A 24,162-nucleotide genomic window follows, 5' to 3' on the forward strand; every position below is an offset into this window, starting at 1 on the left:
ACAAGATGTGTGACTTTTTCTGGCATATCTATTCCTCTCATTTCTTGTCAAATGGTTCTTGTCAAATTAGGGTGCCTGGAGTTATAGGCAAGGAAAATTTCTCTCATTTTCTCTTCCTTGGAGAATCTAACATAATGTAAGTGCAGCAACCAAAACACAAGCATCAGTTATGATATGGATCCCAGTTTGCCTACCCATACTCTCTCGGAAAAGCTACCATCATTTCTGTGGCAAGGAGTGCTCTCTGTGAAGAATGAATTCTACTCTCTAGCTTCCTACTATCACAGTTTTATGCCAACTGCCAATATTCATATTTTCCATTATTCTGGGCTTTTTATTCCATGCTGGATAGAAATGTAAATATTGAAATATTTTCTCTATTTTGTGCAAACAGAATGAATAAAGACCACTGATGGACTGCATGGAGGGGAATGAAAAGTACATTTAAAAGTAGCACTTACATTTATTTCCTAAACAATTAAAATAGACTGTTTTCTTTCCAGAATAATAATAAAAAGTGAAAGCTTTAGAAATTACTGACACACAGGGCTATATAATTCTGTTACAGATTTCTAACATGGGTAATTTGTGCATAATTTTTCAGAAGGAAAGGTAAATTAAAGTGAAATAAGAATGTTGTACTTACTGTAGCTAATTCATCAAATTTTCCAAAAAGCTCATTCAGCAGCTTCACCAGCTCTTGAGCAGTACATTGTGATGCCAAACTAGTGAACCCCACAATGTCTGCAAACAAAATGCTGTAAAGAAGGAAAAGGACATAGAGAAATCAGTAGACATCTCTTTACATTCTTGTTATACTCTTTTGTAGCACAAATGTGACTCTAAGCACAAACTCCAAGCCCTGAAATGCTACCAGTAAAGTGCTAGTTGGAACAAAAATGACAAATATTCAGACAAATAGGCATTAATCTTGTGCTGTCAACTGTTGCAGAGAACCCTCAGGCACTTTCAATGCCTACATATCTATCTGGTGTGGATATTGCAAAACACCTCATTCATAGGCTCCCCAGTGAGTACTCCAGGAACACACGGACAATTTCTCCACTTTACCTCTGGGATCTCCTCAGTTTGGTCCATTTCAAAGATATTCTTGCATTGCTAGAGTTCCACAGCTAAACAGATAAACCTTGCATGAGGTTTACTAAGTACAGAAAGATGGGAGTTAATAAATTGTATGGTCTTACAATAGTTCCCTGTGAAGAACCAGTGGCAAGCCAGTATTCTCTGTACTGTGCTGCCCGGCTCAGGTAGGTGTATAGCTTTCCTCAGTATTAGCAAGGTATTACTGCCCAATAGTTTAATCTACTTTAACAATCCCTACCCATCAGTGCTGATCAAGGGAGAAAGTTGAAAGAAGGACAGATACCACTGTGATTGAGAGAATAAAAATTCTTGTGTAATTCCAGAAGCTTCAGAGAGTATGGTGCCATGACCCTTTCAATTCTTTAGATTCCTCCTTCTGTTGGCAGAGTTGTAATGCCAACCAACTGCAGGAACACACTGAATTTATCTCCAACACCCAAACTAGAAATGTCAAACAATTTATGCAAATGTTAATAAATAGTCCCATGATACATGACCTAAGTATACACTTGACATAGTGTAAATCTTAGCTTACAAACTGTAAGTTGAATTAAACTTTATGTACTCCCCTTCATCTCAGCAAACCTTCATTCTGTCGATAAAATAACAATACTAGAAAAGCAGGCCTAGTAAGTCTACTTTTTCCATTCTCCATAACCAAGTTTCAACTCTCCTAGTAAATTACACAAAGGGCACTCCTGACTCAGACCCTGCCTCTATAATTTCATTTAACACAGTTGTTAAAATCCCTTGTCCACTGCAGCAGATTAGGTAAAAATTAGAACAAAACTGACTCATCTGAAGTTCAACAGCTTTTGTCTGCAAACAAAGCATCGCTGTTGTGTTAAACCTTGAGGCAGCATTCTCCCCTCCCTGGAGCATGCATTATGAGAACACTGCTAAAGACGGTCCCCGTTCAAGAGAAAAAATAGTTATTCCATTTCTATGCTGTTTATACACAACAAAAAGGCTTCTAAAATAAAACATTCAGCTTGCAGTTAATTTTACTGATTCATGTCTCTGTTATGAAAGTCGACCAGTCAGTGGTGGGTAAAGTAAAAGGCATTAACAAAGTTCAGTAACACCAGCAAAGTACTCTGCATATTTGCCCAAGGAGATCTACTTAGTCTCTTAATTCTGGATTGACATTCTTTGTTGTTTGACAGCTCTAGGTTGGTCTGTTTGGAAATTCACAAGTTAGTATCAAACAATCCTCCTAAATTCCTTGAAGATTATCAGCTGAACTTAAATGTGCATCAATGTCTTTCATATAGTTTGCTTTATGGCCCTTTTTCTTTATGACCTAAATTCACATCAGAATTCATACAGCTGAAAAAGACACAGAGGGGAAAAAAACCAACAACTACAATTGTGATCCAATATGTAATGTAGTTTCCTGATTTTAATTCAATACTATCAGTATGCAGGGGAAGTATGGATGCTACTTTATAATAGCTTCTGCCAGCCTGTCTATCATTTTACATCTCATCTATCCTACATGCTCTACATATTTATATTATTTTTCTATTGCCATTTAAATATGGCACTCCACTTTTTTTTCACTCTGTCTAACCACATATACAGTAACAGTAATATTTCTGGCAGCATCAGCAATGTCCATTTGCAAAAAAACTCCATGGAGTGGGGAAAGGGTTAGGCCTTTAAGGTAATAAAAATGTTATCTGTTTACCAAGGTCTCTAACAATGAGGAACATCTATATAAACACAAACCAGAAATGGTCTGTGTATGTCAGACTACATAACAATGTCTTAAAAACTAATAGAGCAACTATTACAATGCTGACATTACACTTACATCAAAACCCCTCAATTAGTCATGCACAGGGCACAGGAAACAAATTCATGCATAATCATTCAGTTTAAAGGAAAGTTATTTTTCATATGACTACCTTACTAAGTCAGTATGGGATCCTTACTAATCGCCTAAACATAAAAAAAAATAATCCTCAGCATTTGAATCAAAATACTGGTAATTATCCAAAAATGTGAAGTCCATAAAAATACTCACAATACATAACTGAATATGCAATTGAAAATCTTGCTAAAAGATATAATTACCATTTGCTGAGACACAGTGGTTCAGTTATACTTGTAAACTGTTTAATGCTGTAATTAACTGCATGTATACATTTTAAAGGTGATGGAACAGGTTAGGCAATATGATTACTGTTAATCTTTCTCAGTGTAAGAATGATTTTTAAAATTTAACTTTTTTTGCAAAATTTCTAACACTTTTAATATAACATTCTTAAAATGTGCAAAATATAACTTCCATGTCTGAACACAGGACAGATGGGGAAATGCTGTGAGCAGAAGATATGCTATGCCTTTCTTTAATAGAAAGGTACGAGTTCACCAAATTAGTTTTCCTGTAAAAATGAACAAGGTTCCAAAAATTCACCTGCTGAGTTTTTAGAAGACCCCTCAGTTTTTTTAACACCTTAAGAAAGAGCACAAAGGAGAAAAAGCTGCACACTGTTTCTCAGATTGTAGTCTCATTGGCAAACTTTAGAAAATAAGAGAATCTGGCTGAAGTTTAAAGGGTAACATCCAACCAAAACATAGCATTTTAGAAAGCACTGACTTAGCATATGCTAACCCATACAACCTAACAGAATCGAGCCCATCCAGTACCAAAAGGAAGCAGATTAGGAGGAGTAGACAAAGGGAGAGTAAAAGGGAAAATTACAGCTACCACCAGGTTCCTGTGAGAGTGCAGCTTCCACCTGTCCAGGTGGCAGCGTTTGAAGAAGCCCAGAGAGCACATGTTGTTGCTTTTATTTGCTTTGGCCTCACTGTGGCCATACACCCTGCCCCCAGATGGGACCCCCAGTGTGCCAGCCAATCCTGGGCTGGGTCAGGGGTGGGCAGTGCTCCTGGTGGACAGCTACTCCAGTGCTGCCCCAGGAAACTCACAGGGGCTGGCATATGGAATAGGGCATCACCTCACTCCTGTGAAATTTTACCTGTCCTTTTCCATACCCCCAACACACACACACTTGAGTTGGTCTAAGCCAATAATTAATATAATCCATTGTCTCACACCCCCTCTCACATACACAGAGCTCTGATATTCTAAAACACAGCATTGAAACTCAATAGCTGGTTCATTTTATTTTAGCTAGTGCACTGACCAATATTACCTCTTGCACTTATTCACCCATCTATGTCCACCTGTTGGGTCTTCTCTTGCTGTGTGGACTAACAGTACTGTGGGGCAGCACCAACACTGGATCTCTATTATACAACATCTACAAGAAATTAGGACAGCATCTTGGTCTCTGACATGGAGTCAAATCACCCATGTGATGCAATAAATATTTTTTACCCTGTTATGTTCTGCTCTGGTTTTTGCAATATAAAGGACACAGAAAGCCTTTATCAGGAGGTGGCAAAATCAGCCACAGGGAGTGAGAACAGAAAAGAGATTCTGCTTCTAGCTATGGCCATGGAATTCATAATGGTACTAAGGAAAGAAATTATAAGAAAGACCATGCCAGAATTCCAGTGATATACCTGAAGTGTTTCCAGAGCCAAATCACATTTTCAAATATATTCAAATATTTTCAGTCTAAGTCCTCACATTGGCACTGAAATTCCCTTTCCTTTGATTTGGATATATTATTCACACAAAAATACTAAGAGCCTTAAATTCAGGCCATGTCTAATATCCTTAGAAAAGTTAAGACAAAGCAACTACAGGAATGACATCAGTGTTAAAGCACATTAACCACTCCTGTAGATGCACTCATCCAAGAGCAAAGTAGCCTTGCTTCACAGTAAGTTAATCAGCAATTGCCATAGAGGTTCACATCCTCACAGAGGATTAAACTAGAGTACACTTGGGCTACCTTATTTATGCATGAAAGACTCCTCATAATGGTATGGTATACAAAGGGATTGCCAAGTAATTTTATTTAAAAAACAAGTAAATGTTAGCATTTATAGAAACTGGAAGTGAGAAGCTACCAATTAACAATTATTTCTCGTAATGACCATTCAGGGACATGTCTCTCCCTGTTTTAATTCCATAGAATTAAACAATTTCATTCCACAGAATTAACAATGTCATTGGGCCACTCTGGTGAAAAACCAAAAGATCTCCAATTGCAATTAAACTGCACCTAATAAAGACTGAAGAGAAATGAAAGTGGAAAGTGAAAACAAAGGACAAAAGTTTCTTTTGTTTGCTCAACAGCACAGCTTGCACATTATTCAAACACTTATCTTCACTATGAGCAATGTGAATGTGTTGGTTAGGAAGGCTGAGTAGCTACTACAGTGCTGTGTGCTATGCCAGGTATCGTCACATTGCCCAGGGGCTCAGCAATGCTCTTCTTCCTCCATCCCACAACTAAGCAAGGGAAACACAAGGACCTGACATTGTCTTTGCCTGTGTGCTATGCCAAGATCTCTGCAATCCCATGCTCTTTGAAATATTCAGCATTTGTCCTGTAGCTTTCTGTCACAGAATCTCATAGAATCATAGAATGTTAAGGGTTTGGAATGGACCTGAAACATCATCTAGTCTCAACCCTTCCTGCCATGGTCAGGGACACCTCCCACTAGACTGGGTGCTCAAGGCTTTATACAACCTGGCTTCGAACAGTACCAGGGCTGGGGCATTCTCAGCCTTCCTGGGCAACCTGTTCAATGACTGACCACCCTCACAGAAAAAATTCCTTCCTAATATCTAACCTAATTTTCTCCTCTTTCAATTTGTACCCATTACTCCTTGTCCTATCACTACAGTTCCTCAAAAGTTCCTTCTCAGCTTCCTGGTAGGTCCCCTTCAGATACTGGAAGGCTCCTGTGAGGTCTCCACACAACCTTCTCTTATCCAAACAGCCCCAACTTTCTCAGCCTGTCTTCCTAGGGGAAGTCCTCCAGTCCTCCTACTAACTTTGTGCTCCTCTGGACTTGCTCCAACAGTTCCATGTCCTTCTTATGTTGGGGACATCAGAACAGTTTGCAGTATTCCAGGTAGGGTCTCATGAGGGCAGAATAGAGGGGGAGAATCACCTACCTCTACCTGCTGGCCATGCTCCTGCTGGCTCATGTTGAGTTTTTCATGAACCACCACCCCCAAGTCCTTCCCTGCAGGACTGCTCTCAGTCACTTCTATGTCCAACCTGTAGGTGTGTCTGGGATGACCCTGACCCAGGTGTAGGACCTTGCACTGTGCTCTGTTGAACTTAATGAGGTTTGCATTGGCCCACCTCTCAAGCCTGTCAAGGTCCCTGTGGATGGCATCCCTTCCCTCCAGTGTGTCAACTGCACCTCAAAACTTGGTGTGGTCATCAAGTTTGCTGAGGGTGCACTGGATCTCACTGTCCATGTTGCAGACAAAGATGTTGAACAGTGTTGGCCCCAGTACTGACCCCTGAGGGACACCACTCATCACGGATCTCGTCGTGGACACTGAGCCATTGGTCACAACTATTTGCATGCAGCCATCCAGCCAGTTCTTTATCCACTAAGTAGTCTGTCCATCAAATCCACATCTCTCTAATTTGGAGACAAGGATGCTGCACAGGACAGTTTCAAATGTTTAGCATAAGTCTAATTTTAAGTTACCCAAAATATTCACTCAGAAAAGAGTAAAGAAAGACAGATTAAAGAGTAGAGAAATAAGGAGATTAAGAGAAGTAACAGGAGTAAATAGCTACTGCCAAAGAATTCTATGAAGATCCAACTCCACATTGCAGATGGCAAATTATTCTAATTTTTAATGGAGGTTTCCTAAGGACTTTGTTTTAAAGTTACCTGGAGTATTTGGTTTGGTACACCAACCACTATTTCTAACTGCTTCTGGTATAAAAATTCTGAACAAAAGCAAAGCAGCACTGTGGTGAGCAAGTTCAGGAATTAAAGCATTATAAGCAGCCTTTTCTTTCCTCTGTCACAAAGAAAGGGCCGAGCTGGTTTGGCACAGGCATACTAGTTTCATACATCATTGTCTCATACTCCTTGACAATCTGGAGCTTTTCTGTGTTGACAAACCCAGAGTCATTGCTCCAGGACTTTCTGTATTCCTGTTAACTCCCTCCATGATCCCTGCAGGCAGGCATAGCCAACCCCTGCCTGGTGACTGCAGTCCTCCTGCAGCACAGCAGGAGGTAGTTGCACCTGCTAGAACTGAGCACAGAGAGCCTTGTGCTTGGTTTAAGAAATTTAAGCTGCTTCCCAACTGCAAATATTGAAAGAGCAACTCTTTTCTATGTCACTCTATGGGGTGTTCAGAAGCAGAAATCCTGCCAAACCACACAAGAGATTTGAGAGCTTGTAGGTGGCAAATGTTAACAGCGCTCATTCATATGTTTTGTGCACTTGATAGTCCTGCTGTTTTCAATGGAGCCACTTGTCTAAATGAGCAGTCCACAAAATAAAGAGGGATTGTATGCCCTTTTTCTTTTTCCATTTGAGTTGTTTAGTTAGAGTACAACTTATAGTACGAATGGTATTTTAATGGCACACTCTGCCTCAGAATGGAATCTGTAGGACTTTTTTCTCCTCAAAGGTCAAACATAATGAAAGTTTATTAATAATTTTATCTATGACTCATTGAAATGTTTAAGAAAGATATGCTCTCAAAAATTAAAGATGGCTCATAAAACTAAACATAAAGGGCAGCCATGTTTTTACATGATAATCATTTATGAAAACTGGTTTACAATGAAGTCTTAGAAGCTCAGAAAGACTACATACAAAAGTCTGTTCATAGCATGATCACAGACTTTTAAAGTGGTGAAATGGGTAAGTTAAATTCAAAAATTATTTAAGATCTGATGGTTTCTAAAAGACGGGACAGACCAGAAAGAAATATTTGCATATATATAGCTGCAGATTGTGTTCTGGCTTCAGACTGTGTCACAAGAACCTCTAAAATGCCACAAGGAGTCTTTTTATTGGTAGCTTTGCATCAGGCAGTGTGTTTCCTGAAATTAATATCTCTTCTTACAAAGCATCCAGTTGCATTTTGCCCTTGTAAAAATGAGGCTAAATGAAACTGCTGTACCAGTGGCTCAAGAAATTATTAGCCAGTGTTCACTTCCTTTTTATCTCTTGAACACTGAATTACAGAGCAAAGCAAGAAGTTGTTAATACACCAAGTCAGCTACATCCTTATCCATCCATGTGTTGAAACAGTTTCACGACTAACTAATGGAGTAGGAAAAGCCCACTCCAAAAGAGACAAACAACAAAATGTGTTGAATTTTATGTCCTCAACAAGTTAATGCTATAACAATTCTGGATGTTTATTTGCATGTCTTGTCTTGCATATTGTATTTGCATTAAGTTGTTTGTCTCCATTTAAATCACAGGCACTTTTTTCTTTCTGCACAGCAATTGTGTTAAAAAAACTTCACAGCAGATGTGCTACAGATCTGGGAAGAGCTCATCAAAGCATGGCACAACACTGAGGGGTCTGCCTTCAACATGGAGAGGTGTGTTTTCATTCCCTTCCAGATGCACAGTCAGTTGCAGGCAGTCATTCAACAATTTTGGTAGTTAGTAAAATATTCACCAACTAATTGATAAGCCATGGCTGTTGCCATGGTTATCTGAAATCTGCCAGTATTTTTTTTTTCAGCCCACCATTCACTTCTTACAGAGGGAGATGTGTCTCCACTGTAATGTATCTGTTTGTATTGTTCTGGTAAGAGGTAAAGAAGGTACCTGTATGCATGTCTTATTTTTCACATGCAAGACCTAGCGTTTAAATATGCTTGGGCTTTTTTTTCTTTTTTTTTCCTCCAGGCAGCTGTTTAGAAGACTTAAACAGATGCTTTTTGTTACTTATAGGGGTATTTTATTTATTTATTCATTCATTGACTCACTTATACATTTATTTATTTATCTGTTTGTTCATCTGTTTGTTTATTAATTAGCCTATTTGTTTATTTGTTTGTTTGTAGAGATTTCATTGTTTTGGGTTTTCTAAGAAAGAAGAAATGGAAAAGTCATGTAGTTTACTCATTGCATGCCTACATCCTTTGTGCTATCTTTTCTGAAAGATAAAGTTCTGACACTTTCAGATATTTTCTGTGAGAAAAAGAAACCATTGCAACAGGATAAGTAAGTGTAGCTCATTTTCCATTTTCCATTGTGTAGATTCGTAGTTAAAAATTTGCAGAATTTAAAATTATAGAAGGTGGGTTTGTTGGTTTGTTTTAGTAGTAGTGCTTTACAGAATACTTGATGTGAAGAGAATAGGTCATGAGAATATAGGAATGATCTCTGAGGTTTGCCTGGGGTAGCACTGATCTGCCACTACTTGGAGGGAAAAAAAGTTGTTTTCATCCCTTAAAAGAGTAAAGCACACTTTTATTGTTGGCACTGACCACCAGCAGCACTTCCCAGAGGGATGCTGTAGTGCTGTTCTCCACACTGGTGTCAGGGTGGCACTTGCTGGGAGTTCCCCTGCATCTTTCATATCTGCACAGTTGCAAAACTTCTGGGGTGAAACTCTGGCCTACTGGGACCTGCTGCTCACAGTTTTCTGATATTTACTGCACCTATTTGATCCCTTTTTGTTATATATTTATGATACAGTAACTGCTTTACTGAAATAAAAGGCAATACAGTTCCCATAGTACAGATGGTGAAAGGAGGTCTGTTTTCAATTCCCTTCCTTGAGGATCTTCTCTTTGACATTAAAATGATAGAATTTACTTTGCCTCCAAGTACTTTCTTGATGTTAGAGTATGAAATCACAACTCCAGACAAGGTATTCAGGTTACATAACTTTTATAAACTCCACATTGAAGCCACAGAGGCTTTAGTGGGTATGTGAAAAAAACCATGTCATGTAGGGGAAAAAGAGTAATACTGAGGTCATATTTTGAAAAAATCTCACCACAAGGGAGGACTCTGAAGTGTTATAACCTACCAGTCAAGCTGCAAAGCAGTGCTGTGTAAGATGACCACTCACACTGTAATGACCTTTGACACCTATGAGTTGTAAATATACTAATCATGATATAATTATCATTGGCTTGCCTTGACCTTGACCATAAGTGCAACCAGCAGTATACATATATTTCATAGCACTGTGATGGCATAACCAAACAAAATTTTTATAAGTGTATAAGGAATGTTAACTCCCAAGGGCCAAAGTAGAAGACACCCAAGCACCAAAACCTGATATATATGAGGCTCTATTAGCACAAGTGACTGCAAATAGAAAGGCAGGACATCATTCAAAGATGGAAGATTGGCAAGAAAAAGAAAAAAATACCCATGGCATTGGTGGGAGTGCAACAGCATAAAAACATGAGGCATAAGCAAGGAAAAGTGGAGGAGGAAGACAGTCAACTTGGTTTTGAATGTATCCTTCAGGAGCTCTAAAGTCTGACTTTGGCAATTGAGAACCATCAAAGACTGGGAACAACACTGCAAACTCTGCAGCATCAGCTCTGGGGTACTGTACATTAGAAGCAACTTTAAACCAAGAGTTTTGTATGCCGAGTGAGGAGATCAGCAATATGTAAGATTTAGCCTTTTGCATGATGTGAGCTACTAATGAATAAATTTTCATTCAGTAATGTTTAATTTTACATTGTAAAACTGACCTAATTTATCAGTCTTCTGAACTGTCTCATCACAGCCATCACTGATTCCCTCACTGACAGAAATGCTTTTAGTTGCAAAAACTTAGTCACTAGGAAGTGGTTCTTGCAAATATTAAAGCCATCTTGATGGGATATAGACTGACCTCGAGAGAAGGAACTTATCAGTGGATGAGGAAAAGGTGCTAAAAGAGTTTACTCTTTTGCCAATGACTACACCATGCAAATCAAGGCAGCTCTGTGACATCACTTACGAAGGCTGCACCTTGCTTAGTGCAAGGGTGGCACTGATTGAAATTCTTTGACACGGAAGCAAGACACTTGGAGGCAGTATGACAAAGTCTCTAAGGAATTTGTTTCAGGGGGCAAAGAAGAACAGAAAATGAGAAGACACTTTAAGAACAAGCAGGATGCATGAGAGTACTTGCACAAGTCTCATACTGAATAAGAGCAAGAAGTAGAATTGAACTTCCTCAAAAACCTCTGAGGGGGAATGCTCATATGATGTGGACAAATACACAATTTTTTAAGTTTACATTACACTTTCTTTCTCTGTTTCCATGCTATTATTCAGAAAAATTCATTGCAATAGAAGTAGTTAATCTTATTATAGAAAATATAAATGTGTAAAATCTATTATGAAAAATCAATACTCCTATTCACCCAGAACATAATACAGTACAAAAGCAATGACTAGTCATTTGGAAAAAGTTATCTGTCTCCCAGCACTACTATTCTAAGACATTTATTGATTCACAATTATCTCCTGAGAAAACTATGAAGTCTTCCTAGTTCACCCACTCTCCCAAACTGTATAAATTATAAATCTTCACTCTACTGTTTCCTTTGAAACCTGACTGCAATTGTATGGCACTGTCCCTGAACTAAATACTATCTTATCCAGTTTATTTCATGGACTGCACCAATCCTACCTAACATTGTCATGCCTTTGAATGTAAATCTTGTGGAAAATCCTTTCAGGAGGCTTCAGGAAATCTTCCTTCATTTCCATGGCAACATTCCTGGGCAAAAGACTCATCAAGAGACGTTCCTAAAAGAAAATATAAACAACATCAGTTTTGTGGTATAGTGTGTGACCATTTTTCAAAAGTTTTAAATGATTAAACCAGACAATCTTTTCCTTATCTAGTCTGCTTCCTTAAAATTTCTGCTGCACAAATAATAAGAACCATGTCTCTGTGTGGGTGTCTTTTTTTAAGTCTCCTGCACTAAAAATTAAATCAAAAAAGCTACACAGAAAGAGGCAGATAATTCAAGAGCAGATAATTGTCCATAATTTTCATTAACATTGCAGTGCTAATAATAACAACTTACTTTATTGTTAGTAGCATTTATCTGTCTGGGAAATATTTCCCAGGATCATTTGCTATCATTTTGTGTGTCCTACTTCTTCCTGGATCTAATGAAAGTATTACATTACAAGAACTATGACAGCTGGATATTAAGTAGTGAGAGTGGGTGATGGATTTATCCACTGTCTAATTCAGCAGAACAGTAATAGAGGTACAGTTTTAGTAGCATCTTATCCAGTGTGGCAATGCCTGTTCCAGACAGCTCAGTAATGAAACGCATCAGTACAAAACCCTAGTTAAACATGTGTCTTCTTGTTATATTCAGAGAAATTTGTCACATGAGTCACTGACCCGCATAGAAAGGATCTCTAATATTTTGGATCTTATCAGTATTGACTACAAAGGCCACATATTCTGGTTATTCACAGGTGTCACTTGGTGTTCTTAGGTGCTGTAAGGTGTCCTTAAATACCTATTTAAGGTTTGTTTTCCCACAGTAAATGCTTGCTATTTAAAATACAGTTCCAAGGTTGTCCATCAGACCTGCTACTTTCAGCCATGAAAATCATTCAGTCTGAATGAATTCACATAACCACATCCAACCTGACTCATGAGTCCCAGTTTCCAAATAACAAGAGGAAAGGTGGGAACAAGGAAGATGTACCCTTGGTGGAAGACGATTAGTCCAGAAAATAATTAATCAAAATGGATACAAATAAGTCCATGGTCCCTGACAGGATGCTCTTGCAAGCACTGAGTGAACTGGAAGATGTCACTCTAGGGCCATTCTTGATAATCAAACATGGTGACTGGGAGAAGTACCTGAAGACTGAAGGAAATAAAATGTCACTTCTATATTCAAGAAGGGAAATCAGGAGGACCCAGGAAACTACAGGCAAGTCAGTGTCACCTCGGGTCCTGGGAATCTTATGAAGCATCTCATTCTGGAAGCCAGGGTAGTAGGACCAGGTGGTTTCCAGAGTTCTCTCAGCTCTTCTGATTCCATTGTCTGATGATTGAGAACCACTGTAATGGCAGCTGTGAGACATCACAGATGTGCATATTTTGGCCCTACATCTTCCTTTTATTTACATGATATTAAATAAGAACCAACAATTAACACTGCAAAGAGAGTACCTTCACAGACAAGTGCTTTGTGTTGCTCACTTGCACATATTCATGAGCCAAATCCATCAAATAATACTCAAAACTAATTTTAGTTTCTTCTTGAAGAACGACATTGAATATTTTTTTCACCAAGGAATTAGTTAAATTTTGCAAAACTGCCCTGGTACCTACTTTAGACTATAGTTCCTTCATATGTTTGTGGCAATCACATTGTCTTGAGGCTATGAATCACTAAGTCTGTTTCCTACTGTTCTTGGATGTATCCTAAAAATATTGCAAAGAATATGGTGAAATTAAATATTTGTTAACACTTTAGGCTTATAGCAATTTACGATTAACCAAAGTCTCTCACATTTTTGTGGAAAATAATTTTTAACTATAATTTTAAATTTAATTTTATTAAGTCTGCTTAACAGTTATTAGTCTTAGTCTTAAGAGTCTGCAACAGAATTGTACTTGGGTAACCCAAAATTTGGGTTAAAATCCAAACCAAATATTTTGTCAACAGTGGATCTTGTGAAGCTCTCTTGCCAGCTACTTGTGTCTTACAGTTGATTTACAGTTTAAAGTGAAATATACTGGAGCTTTAAAATGAGCTGACCACCTATCAGACAATAGATAATCCATACAAGAGAGAAGTTTGGACTGATGGTTAAATTCTTAGGTGTTTAAGATGGCATAAAATCGAAATGATGATTGTATTTCATAAGTAATATTGTGGATATGAAATTTACAATGTCTGATAAGGACTAAATATTCTTCATGCCTTCTCCTTCAGTGAGGATATTAAACAAGATCTTTGTCATTTAAATTTCAAAACTGTTATGAAGAGTGGGTTTTCAGCTTCTGTTTCCTAGAAAGTCAGACTTAATCAGACAAACAAGCAAACAAAAATCATACTGACTGACTCTTACAGAGACCAATGCTGACTGAATAGCTCTTCTATGGCCTGCAAACACAATTACAAGGCAAGATGTGAATAAAAAGCTCACAGATAACTCCTGCAGTGCATGGCAAATAGCGTGGAATCCAGAGAAGTAGTAAGAATCATTACTGTGAAGGCAGCATTGGAGAGCTGCAGGATGCAGCACTTGACAACATTGAAATGTACAGATGTCAGAAGTATTAAGGGAGGCTACAAAAGTGATGATTCCTGTACACGTTAGCTTGACAATTACAAGACCTGAAGGGAGCATAAGAAAACCCTCTATCAAATTGTGATGGCTTGCTTTTTTCAGTAGAGATGAGGAAAAAAAAACAAGGATTACAAAGGAAGAATTGTAGAGTCTTTACAAAGAAAGTTAGAAGCTTCAGACTCACCAAGCAAGGAAAGACTCAATTATGGCTTTCTCAAAGGCCAGCCACTGCTGACCTTTCAAACCAAGCAGCATCACAACTGTAAGGATTTGCCACTGAAGGGGGGGACTGAAAAATGTGAGAAAAAACCCCACAATAGAAAGTATCGATGCACTGAAAATAGGTGAAAGACATCATCTAACTCTCTAGAAAGAATATAATAAAAGTTCCTTCTACCTGAGGCAAAATCTCATTTGTCAAGGAAAGAAGTATTGCCCTTCAGGTCAGCATAAGGATTGCTGAAGGACTTGAGAGTTTTGGAGCAGCAAGACTGAATTCATGTACAAAAAATATACCTGCTGGAAAGTTTGGGAAAGGGCTCTGTCTGGATGTCTATTCAGCAAGCCCTACCATTGTTGTCTGATTTCTTAATTTGCTCCCATATGGCTGATCTTATTATAAAAATAATCTGAAAACCAGACTAAAAGGAAAACTAGATGTGCATGGCTGCATAGTGCATTGAATGGAACAAGTGACAGAACTACAGCAAGGCTGGTCACATTTGTCGTGACATTCATGCTTGAGTGGTTGCTGCCTCTGACAGGGACAGGTAATTACAGAAAAAAACTGAAAAAGTGACACAGGGAGCACTAATCAATTAGCAACAACTTTTACCAAAGTAAAACAACACTCGTTGCAAACCATCTTACTGGTGACAAATGAGGTAGCCTCAACATGTGACATATTCCTAAACATAGGGTCTAGTAAAGACAAAACTGTTTCTATATTTTAACTTTTCTCAATGTTCACAATTCAAAATTCACAATGGTGTTTAGGCTTATTATAGCTGTTTTCTACCCAAAAATTAAATTTTGGCCCTATGACCCGCTTATTTCAGGAATTTGTACTCTCTTCTCCTGCTGTAAATCTTCACTCAGCATTAACATGGTCTAAAGTAAAATCTTGTGCTGAAAAAAAGAGATTATTTTCAAAGATTGTAATTATCAGTCAATGATTTTGCATTCCCTGCACAAATCTCACTAAGAAAATGAGAGATGAGGACCTATATTTCCTTCATTCACAATATTTAACATTCCCAGTCCTAGTCTGGGATTTCTAATGCCAAACTGGGCTGCCTCTGCCAACTGTCTCATTCTCATTAACAAGGATTTCTGCACTATTAAAGAAGACTTAGCTATTTTTGAAAAGGACACTCGATTTAGAAAAACATCCAGATTTCTTTCTCCCACAGCAATGAAGCATCACCAAAAATTAGACAAGGAAAAAAACATTCATTTTGACTCCCAGGCAAGTCAAAATGTGCATACCAAGCCAATTAGAATTTGCTCAGTGCTACCTTGACCCTAGTCAACAACTAGCACCATTATGCATACAACAGAGGAAAAACAGGCAAAGGCAGGGAAATGGATAAGAAAAAAGTTGTTCTATGTTACTACTTGCTGTTCAAAAAATTTTCAATCCTATTTGCAAATTCCAACTCCTGAAGTGCAACTTTCATTCTGGGTTGGACCTGAAGGAAAATTTCAATAATTATGCAAGACTTCATGAGAGAAAAACACAGTTGACCAGACCTGGTGTTGCTGGCAGTCCTGCTTTTAACTGGATGGTCTCCAGAGTTCCTCTCTGACTGTTATGTACCAAGGGAGACAGCAGCACAAGGATAAGGAATTCAGGGTGCCTGCAGCCTCCTGGGGAGGCCTGAAGCCATCCTGCTATCTTTCCACATGCAAGCATGTCTTCAAAAATAGCAGGGGAGCTCAAGGTTCAGCACCCTCTGCAGTTGTGTGATTTCTCTTTTCCCGAGACAGGAGCAGAAAGAAGCAAGCAGAGACTATTCAAGCAAAAAATTCCACCATCTGCATGCTCTATTCCATACCAATGCTTTCTTCAGCTTTCTTCAATTTGGAGGTTTCTCAGTACAACTCCCTGTCTCACCCCCATCCCTGGCCTGGACAGCCTCCCACATTCACCCCAGCTCTGCTTTTATGGGAGTCCCCAGTGCATGTTCCCAATATATTTCTTGTTCATGTTTCCAAATTAAGATACCCATCCCACTTCTATTTTGAAAATCACTCTCTATTTTACTGCTTCTTTCAAATATTTATGACTTTCTCAAAGTCCTTTGAAATTTTCACCTTGATTTAGAATCATTTCATGCAGCTCCCCAAACAACACTATGCAGTTATTTCCATTCTACAAAATGATTCATTTTGACATCTGTATGGGAAATGACTGTGATACATTTTCAAATTCATCCAGTGGGCTGTAAATCATTTCATGAATCCATTCTCCATCAGAAAAGAAGGCTCAAACACAGAAATAATATCATAAATGTTCCTCTCCTTTCTTTCCAGCTGTCTGGTGTGCAGTTGGATGACTCCTCACAAACTTCTAACCATAAGCTGAAAACATTGGGTATGCTTCTCCATGCTAAATTGTATTCCTGTAGTTTATCATGTGAAATATAAAGAAAACAAAATGGAAACATTATTTATAGCCAGTGTTGACTACTTTATCAAAGCAAACAGTTGTCATTTTTTCTGAGATACAGAAGAGAAGCAACCAAGGGAAGTGTAGCATTGCTACAGAGATGCAGGCTCTTATGTTTTTCTGATTCTTTGAATCTCATTGCTCTTTGTCCTTTCATGCTACTGGATACGCACATCCAGTGATATTCATTTTAAAAATGAAGTTACAGACTGGACCTGCTGAAGGGCCACGTAGAAAAACACACAGTTTTGCATGTTTTTCAATACCACAAAACTAGAGCTGTAATGGATACAACTCTATCTCTTTCAATCAGCTTCATTATTTTCCTCCTGAACTGTTCCTTCCAATCAGGTGTGCTGGCACTGCTGCCCTCACCCATCAGGGAGCCTGGGCCCTACATCTGGGTGGCAGAGAGCTGTGCCTTGTGGTACTTGCTCTAAATGGAACTTGGAGGTTCCCATCTCATGCTGGGGAAAGCAGTAACTCTGGATGGCACTCCAGATCTTGGTCCTTTCTTACAGTCCCTAGCACTGAGCCACGTTATTCAGGATAGGCTGCATGTCCATGGTACCCTGTTTCTTCCATTTTCATAGGGACTTTAAAAAAGTAGAAAGAAGAAAAAAATAAACATGTAACAATACCAGGTTTTACATATTTATTTCTTGGCTGATAAAACATGACTATTTTTGTTTCTTATAGCAACAGCCCAACAATGATGACAAATAGGAAAAGGAGCTCAAAAAAGAAAAGAGCATTCTAATCATCTACTCCACAAGATTTTTTTCACAATACAAAGCATGAAATCTAACCCAACAATTTTGCAGTCTATCACAAATCTTTTGTTATTGTTATACTTAAATGGAAAGTGCCACCATGTTTTAAAACCTTTTTATTTTCCCAGAGAAGACAAGCATCAGACATGCATATAAAACATTAATAAGTCTGTTTCCAAGTCAAGTCATCTATAAAATTTTGAGATTCAGCTTCTACTTAGTCAGCAGGAACTCCAAAGTACATCCTAATATTACCACCTGCTACCTAATTATACCACAATAAGCTCAATTTTGCATAATTTTAAAAGCTACTGCTTAGTGAGTTTACAATCTCTGTCATCCCTATAGAACACTGTACAGCCCTTTTAGTTGCCAGTAAGGAAAAACAAAAAAAAAAGGAGAAAAGAAGCCTAGTGCAATGCTTGGAAGAACATCTTTGTGTAAAGCTACTAGGATTCATTTATACTTTCTCTAAGCTGAAAAATAAAGACAGTAGGTTTCATTAGCAAATTATTTTAAATTCAAATATGCTCTGACTATTCTTCCAAATAAGTACATGAAAAAGCACTGTTAAAGATGGTGATCTTTCAAAAGCCACAAGGTGGCAATGTTTCAGAACGTTCCCGAGATTTCTTGAAAAATTGTAATTATTAGCAAGTCATTAATAACAATCATAAAAGACCATTCATATAGATGCCACCTAATGCATAGATTTTGAGTAGTAAGAGGATGACTAACAACATGCAGTTGTGGCAGATGATCAATATGCTATGTATGAACTGCAAGATGGATTGAGAATGAATTGACCTATACCAGACCAATTTGACATCTTTCTATGGTTAAGTGATTATTTTCCTTTAAATAAAGAAAAGGCAAGATGCATCAACAGAATAGTGTTTAACAAGGCCTTGATAGCTTCCACATGGAACATTATTGGCTACAATGGAGGAGGCAAGGCCTTGTGAAAGAATTAGGGGAACATGAAGTCCTGGCTAAAGCAGAGGGCAATGAACAGCATGGAGTGCAGGAGCCTTGAGATGAAGAGTGGGCTTAAAGAGATCATAAAATTGGTTTAATATACAAAGTTCACAAGACAGCATTCAAGAAGGAGAATAGTAAGAATGAGAAAAACTCAGTAGTACCTTGTACCTTTTAGGTACTGTCTACAGAAACACGAGTTAAATGAGTTGGAAACCTCTGTATGTAAAAAAGCCCCCAATATTCTCTAATTACAGAATGTCTGTGGAGTATTTATGTGACACTACTCTAAAAAGGCAAATGTGATTCCTGAAAGCACTGGAAGATTGATAGTAGGGTAACTTGAAATCAGCTCCACAAATCTTGTTCAAACAGGAGCAAGAGCTGACAAAGGCTATGAGAATAAACAAGGAAACTAGAAGTACAAAAGCATAGCCTGTCTTGCTAGTTATCCTCATTTAAATCAGAATGTTCTAGAAATACATCCGAAAAAGATTAATCATCAGAAAGACAAGCTAACAGACATAGACACCAGATATAAACTGGCAATGAATAAATGACTGCAGTGCCCAAACTACTGATAATCTTTTGACTTTCACCTTATATCTTTAGTATTCTCTCCCTCTGGAACCTTACTGAAAATATCCAATGTATCCACAAAACCATCACAGGAACTTGACAGGAAAAAGATTATACTCATTTCAGTTAATGGAAATCTTCTACTGAAAGAGAACGTGTGTGAGAAGCTAAATTCTCACAAGTACACAGTGCCTTTATTAAGGCTTATTTGCCTCACTATAGCACAGGCAAGTAGCCATACAGATATAATCAGATCACTCTCTAGAGCAGATAACTTGAAACTCTTCTTATGCTTGGCAAGAAAGAAGGAAGAGCATTTCTGCAGGACATTGCCAGGGACAGGTATTTCTTAACTCCAGCAGTGTTAGATTAATAAATGTCTTTGTTTCTACCTATCACGCTCCAGTAGGATTTTAATAAGCAGGTTCTTTAGAGTGTATCAATAAAGACGAAACTTTGGCACAGAACAGCAAGTGAATATACTCTTCTAAATCTTCCTATGTGAAAAGAAAGCATTTTGTCCCTTGCTTTGCAGGGTCAGGAAGGCTAGGTTTCATCTTTCAGTGAAAAGATTCCCTCATGATAGAACTGACTGTATGCATAGATATTTTGAGTATATATGTTAAAAACCAAAAGACGCACTTAAAGCATAAATTAAAAAAAAATTATTCATTAAAGGCTTTTCTGGTTCAAATAAAGAGGGGTCATTAAAATTATCAGAATGAGTACCAATCATCTGCCAATGCCATGACCAGAGGGAACATAGAAGTGCTAATGCAATTTCTAGGGAGACCTGCAGTTGATACTTCTGTGAGCTCAAGTTTGCTAGAGGCTGAAGTGCCACACAGAGTCCTATGTTCCATCATGAACAGAACTGGGACAACAATCCTGTTATTATATCTCTTCTTTTGAAGATGCTAGGAAGAAATCACAAGCAGCATCAGCTTTACCAATGCTAGCCCCTTGCAGGGTAAATGAAAGAATAGGCATATCTTCACTTGGCTTACACCTGCTGTATTAGTTACAAGTGCACATCTTTCCACTCCTCACCCACATCTGTTTTGTTCCACCAATGGAACGTTGAATACCTCAACTAGGCAAGTATGTATTCCTCAGGAAGTGAAAGTCACAGAGCTCAACCTTCATTCCACAAGGTAGACATCTGCCCTCGCTAATCCTCTGGTCCCCAGCTAGTGGGATTTTTCCTGGAGAACATGCTACGTTTCAGTTCAAGCTGGTAATGGGACTGTGGCACTCTTGATTTTCTTCTGATGCATGAACATTCTCCTTCACCATAGTCCTCTGAAAACCAAATATCTCCGCCAACTCTGCATGGCTCCATGGCAAATCTCTGTGGTCTTGTCTGACACTTTGCTGAGAAATGGAGCCAGCATAGCAGAGCAGGGGGAGAAAGGCCACTGAAATCTCCAGTCTTCTTTCCTTGCTGCTATAGCAGACATAATCTGGAGCTGAGGTTCAGTGGAACACTAAGGACACAATGCTGCTCTAGCACACCACTGGTATTGTCTGTGTACATTTAAAGTTGCAGTAGCCACTCAGTATCCATATGTGCTCTTTCTCAGTACAGATCTTTGCTGGAGGTGGAACAAGCATGAACTTCTCAGTAAATTTTTTGATTGCTAGTGATACAATCTGAGCTCATTAGTGGGTGAAAGCAGACTAAGGATTTAAAAAAAAAAAACCAAACCAGGAACCTGAAGCCAAAAGCAATAATTTTAGATCCTAAGTAAGACATACTAAGTGGTAAGCAGTTAGCATTTCCTTTTCAAAGGCCACAGATGCCTTAGTATAGCAATATGGAAGCAAATCACAGCACAAAGCAGTACAATGGAATAAATGCCAGAATCTCCAAGGACTAAGATATAAATAATGCTTTGCTTTGGAAAATCTAGATTTTTTTCTAATTTATATTAGAAAAATCCAAAATCCTTTGTCCTTTGCTACTTGTCCTCATTTTGTCTTTCCATTGCAGGAATGGGAGCCTAAGCCATCAGCAGAACATCTCATTGCCTTCCAAAGTGAAAAAAACAGTACCAACCACTAGTGTGCTCAGGAAGAAATGAATGGATTCACCCACTTAAAATAGCAAATGTGACTCAGATTTAGTTCATTATATCCTTGTCAAACCTGGAAGTTCCTAATCAAATGTGCCTGAAAGAAAGCTAAACTCCAAATGAAATAAATTTATATTGAAAACATAATGGGGAATAGAAACCTTGGAAAGAATTTAAATTTCGTGACAGTCACAAATTCACTTTAGAAAGGCAAACCTGACAAAACACTACCTTGGAATGTTTTTGTCTTCCCAATTAATGATATGTAGTCTAGTTCTTTTCCTTCAGAGAAGGCTGACCAAAAGAAATAGGCAGAAAATCCATAAGAGTACGTGTGCGCAAACAGCATATATTGTCACATACTGGAATGAAAGTCAAGTTCCCAGCTCAGTATCCTGAGCATGGAGATAATCTGTGCTTAAGCAGTAACATATCATTTGTCAAACTGCAAATGTGGCAAGGCCAGCTGCTGTGATGTGAAACACCTATGGGGCAAAGCACCTGCTCTATGATGGAACCACCCTGCATTTGAAAACTGGCACAGAAGTTGTGTCAAGCTCATTGTAAAGCATGAGTTAGCTTTTTGTTATAGTTAAGGCTCTTCTAGAAGGGAAAAGAATTCTGCGAACAACAATAAAATATATACAAGAGAATTTTTCTAATGTAATTTTAAAACTATGAATTCCTGCTGAGGGAAGAACATTATTATTATTCACTCCTGAGGTTGCTTAACTTCATATTGTGGCATGGTACTAAAATGCATACAAAACATTGCATTAGTGTCCATACAGCACTGCTGTTATGGGTATTGCTATAAATTTAAAAATCAGCCATAAGAAACTAGTTTATTACTCTAAATTTAAAAATCAGCCATAAGAAACTACTTTTGAATTATTTGCCTTACTATTTAACTTAAGGATCTGGTGCACTATAGCCGGTGTGCTTAGCTAGGATAATTTGCCTTAGCAACTGTTATCCATGATGTTATCTGCTGAAAACTGCATGGTTATCTATTTTTAATCATCTAATAATGACAGGTTTGTGTGCTTCTGTTAATCCCTCCTCCTCCTCCATTCTCTCCAATGGAAAATACACAATGTGAGGAGGAAGAATAAAGTGAAAAATTCACAGGGCCAAACACCAGCATATTTAATTGACAGTTGCTTGAAAGAGAACATATTTTAAATGTGCCATTATTTATTCCAAAATTCCTAACAAAGTATTAACAGGTTTTAGAACTATATAACCACTACATTTTAAATGATCACAGAATCACAGAGTGATTTAGAGTGGAAAAGACCCCTGAGTCCAATCTTTGGCGAGACACCACTTTGTCAACTAGACAAATGCCCAAAATGGAATAAACAAAAACAAACAAACAAAACAAAAAACAAAACAAACAAAAACAAACAAACAAAAAAAACAAACAAAAAACCCCCAACCAACCAACAAAAAAACCCCTTTCCAAACAACATTAGTATAGATAAAGTGTAGAGCAGTTCCTTAATGAAAACTTTCCGGTGCATGGAGAACATAGGCACACACACAGAACAGGGTTATTACAAATTTATACTGCTACTTAATTATCCTATCTAATGGGTACATCCAACCCAAAAACCATTTGCCCTTGGTACCACCCTCAGAACTGCCATGTTGGAGCCCCTCCAAGTGTTCTGAGCCTTCTGTCTTACTTTGACTACAATATATCTTCCAGGTGTATGTGTCCCAAACAAGGTGTCCTTGCTAAAATCTTTGTCCTTGAAAAGATTGTTAATTCAGGAATGTAACACAAACTGTGAGAAAGGGGTTTAGAAACTGTTAGCTGCTACCTCAAGGGTGAGAAACTATACAGCTATATTAAAATCTAAAAATATATGAAAAACTTAAGACATCAAGACCATAGCACCAAGTGCCTCGTTTAGTTGTTTCTTGAACGCCTCCAGGGACAGTGACTCCACCACCTCCTTGGGCAGCCTGTTCCAATACTTGATAACTCTTTTGATGGAGAAATTATTCCTGAAATCCAACGTGAACCTCTGTTGGTGTGGCTTAAGACCTTTGCCTCTCATCCTGTTGCTTGTTGCCAGGGAGAAGAGACCGAACTCCCCCTGGATACAATCTCCTTTCAGGTAGTTGCAGAGAGTGATAAGGGCACCCCTGAGCTTCCTCTTCTCCAGGCTAAACAACCCCAGATCCCTCAGCTGCCCCTCATATGATTTACTCTCTAAACCCTTCACCAGCTCCATGGCCATTCTCTGGATGTGCTCCTGGACCTCAATGTCTTTCTTCAAGTGACGGGCCCAAAAATGAACACAGCACTTGAGAAGTGGTGTCATCAGAGCCGAGTACAGGGTGTCGGTCACTGCCCGGGTCCTGCTGGCCACACTATACAAGCTGATACAAGCCAGGATGCCATTTGCCTTCTTGGCCACCTGGACACAGGCTGGCTCAGGTTCAGCAGCTGACAACCAGCAACCCCACATCCTTCTCCGCTGGGCGACTTTCAAGCCATATTGCCCCAAGCCTGTAGTGCTGCATGGGCTGGTTGGGACCCCAGTGCAGGTCCTGACACTTGGTCTCATTGAACCTCATACCACTGGCCTCAGTGCATCAACCCAGCCTGTGTAAATCCCTCTGCAGAGCCTTCCTACTCTCCAGCAGATCAACATTCCTGCTCCAAAGTTTTTCTACTCTACTCAGTGTAAGCCAGCATACAGTAAATATAAGAGCTTAACAAGTGTGATATGACTATATGACATGTCTATGTCTATGAGAAAAAAGCAAACTTCAACAAACACCAATCCAAGACATC

The 24,162-nt window shown here is 38.5% G+C and overlaps 1 protein-coding gene across 4 annotated transcripts in view; it reads right to left on the minus strand.

Annotated features, from left to right (window-relative positions):
- The window catches only part of ADCY1 (adenylate cyclase 1), a 163,499-nt gene that overhangs the window by 88,328 nt on the left and 51,009 nt on the right, over nt 1-24,162 (minus strand). For all 4 annotated transcript variants that reach the window (XR_011697676.1, XM_071553426.1, XM_071553427.1 and 1 more), the window contains exons 3-4: nt 11,630-11,748; nt 647-758 (exon numbers count right to left, since the gene is read on the minus strand). Coding sequence is in view for 3 of the 4 variants with exons in the window: in XM_071553426.1 (XP_071409527.1) it covers nt 647-758; nt 11,630-11,748 (231 nt within the window). In the remaining variant the exon portion in view is untranslated. The remainder of the gene's footprint in view (nt 1-646; nt 759-11,629; nt 11,749-24,162) is intronic.

This window comes from Pithys albifrons, chromosome 4 (assembly GCF_047495875.1).
Source record: "Pithys albifrons albifrons isolate INPA30051 chromosome 4, PitAlb_v1, whole genome shotgun sequence".
Taxonomy (NCBI): Eukaryota; Metazoa; Chordata; class Aves; order Passeriformes; family Thamnophilidae; genus Pithys; species Pithys albifrons.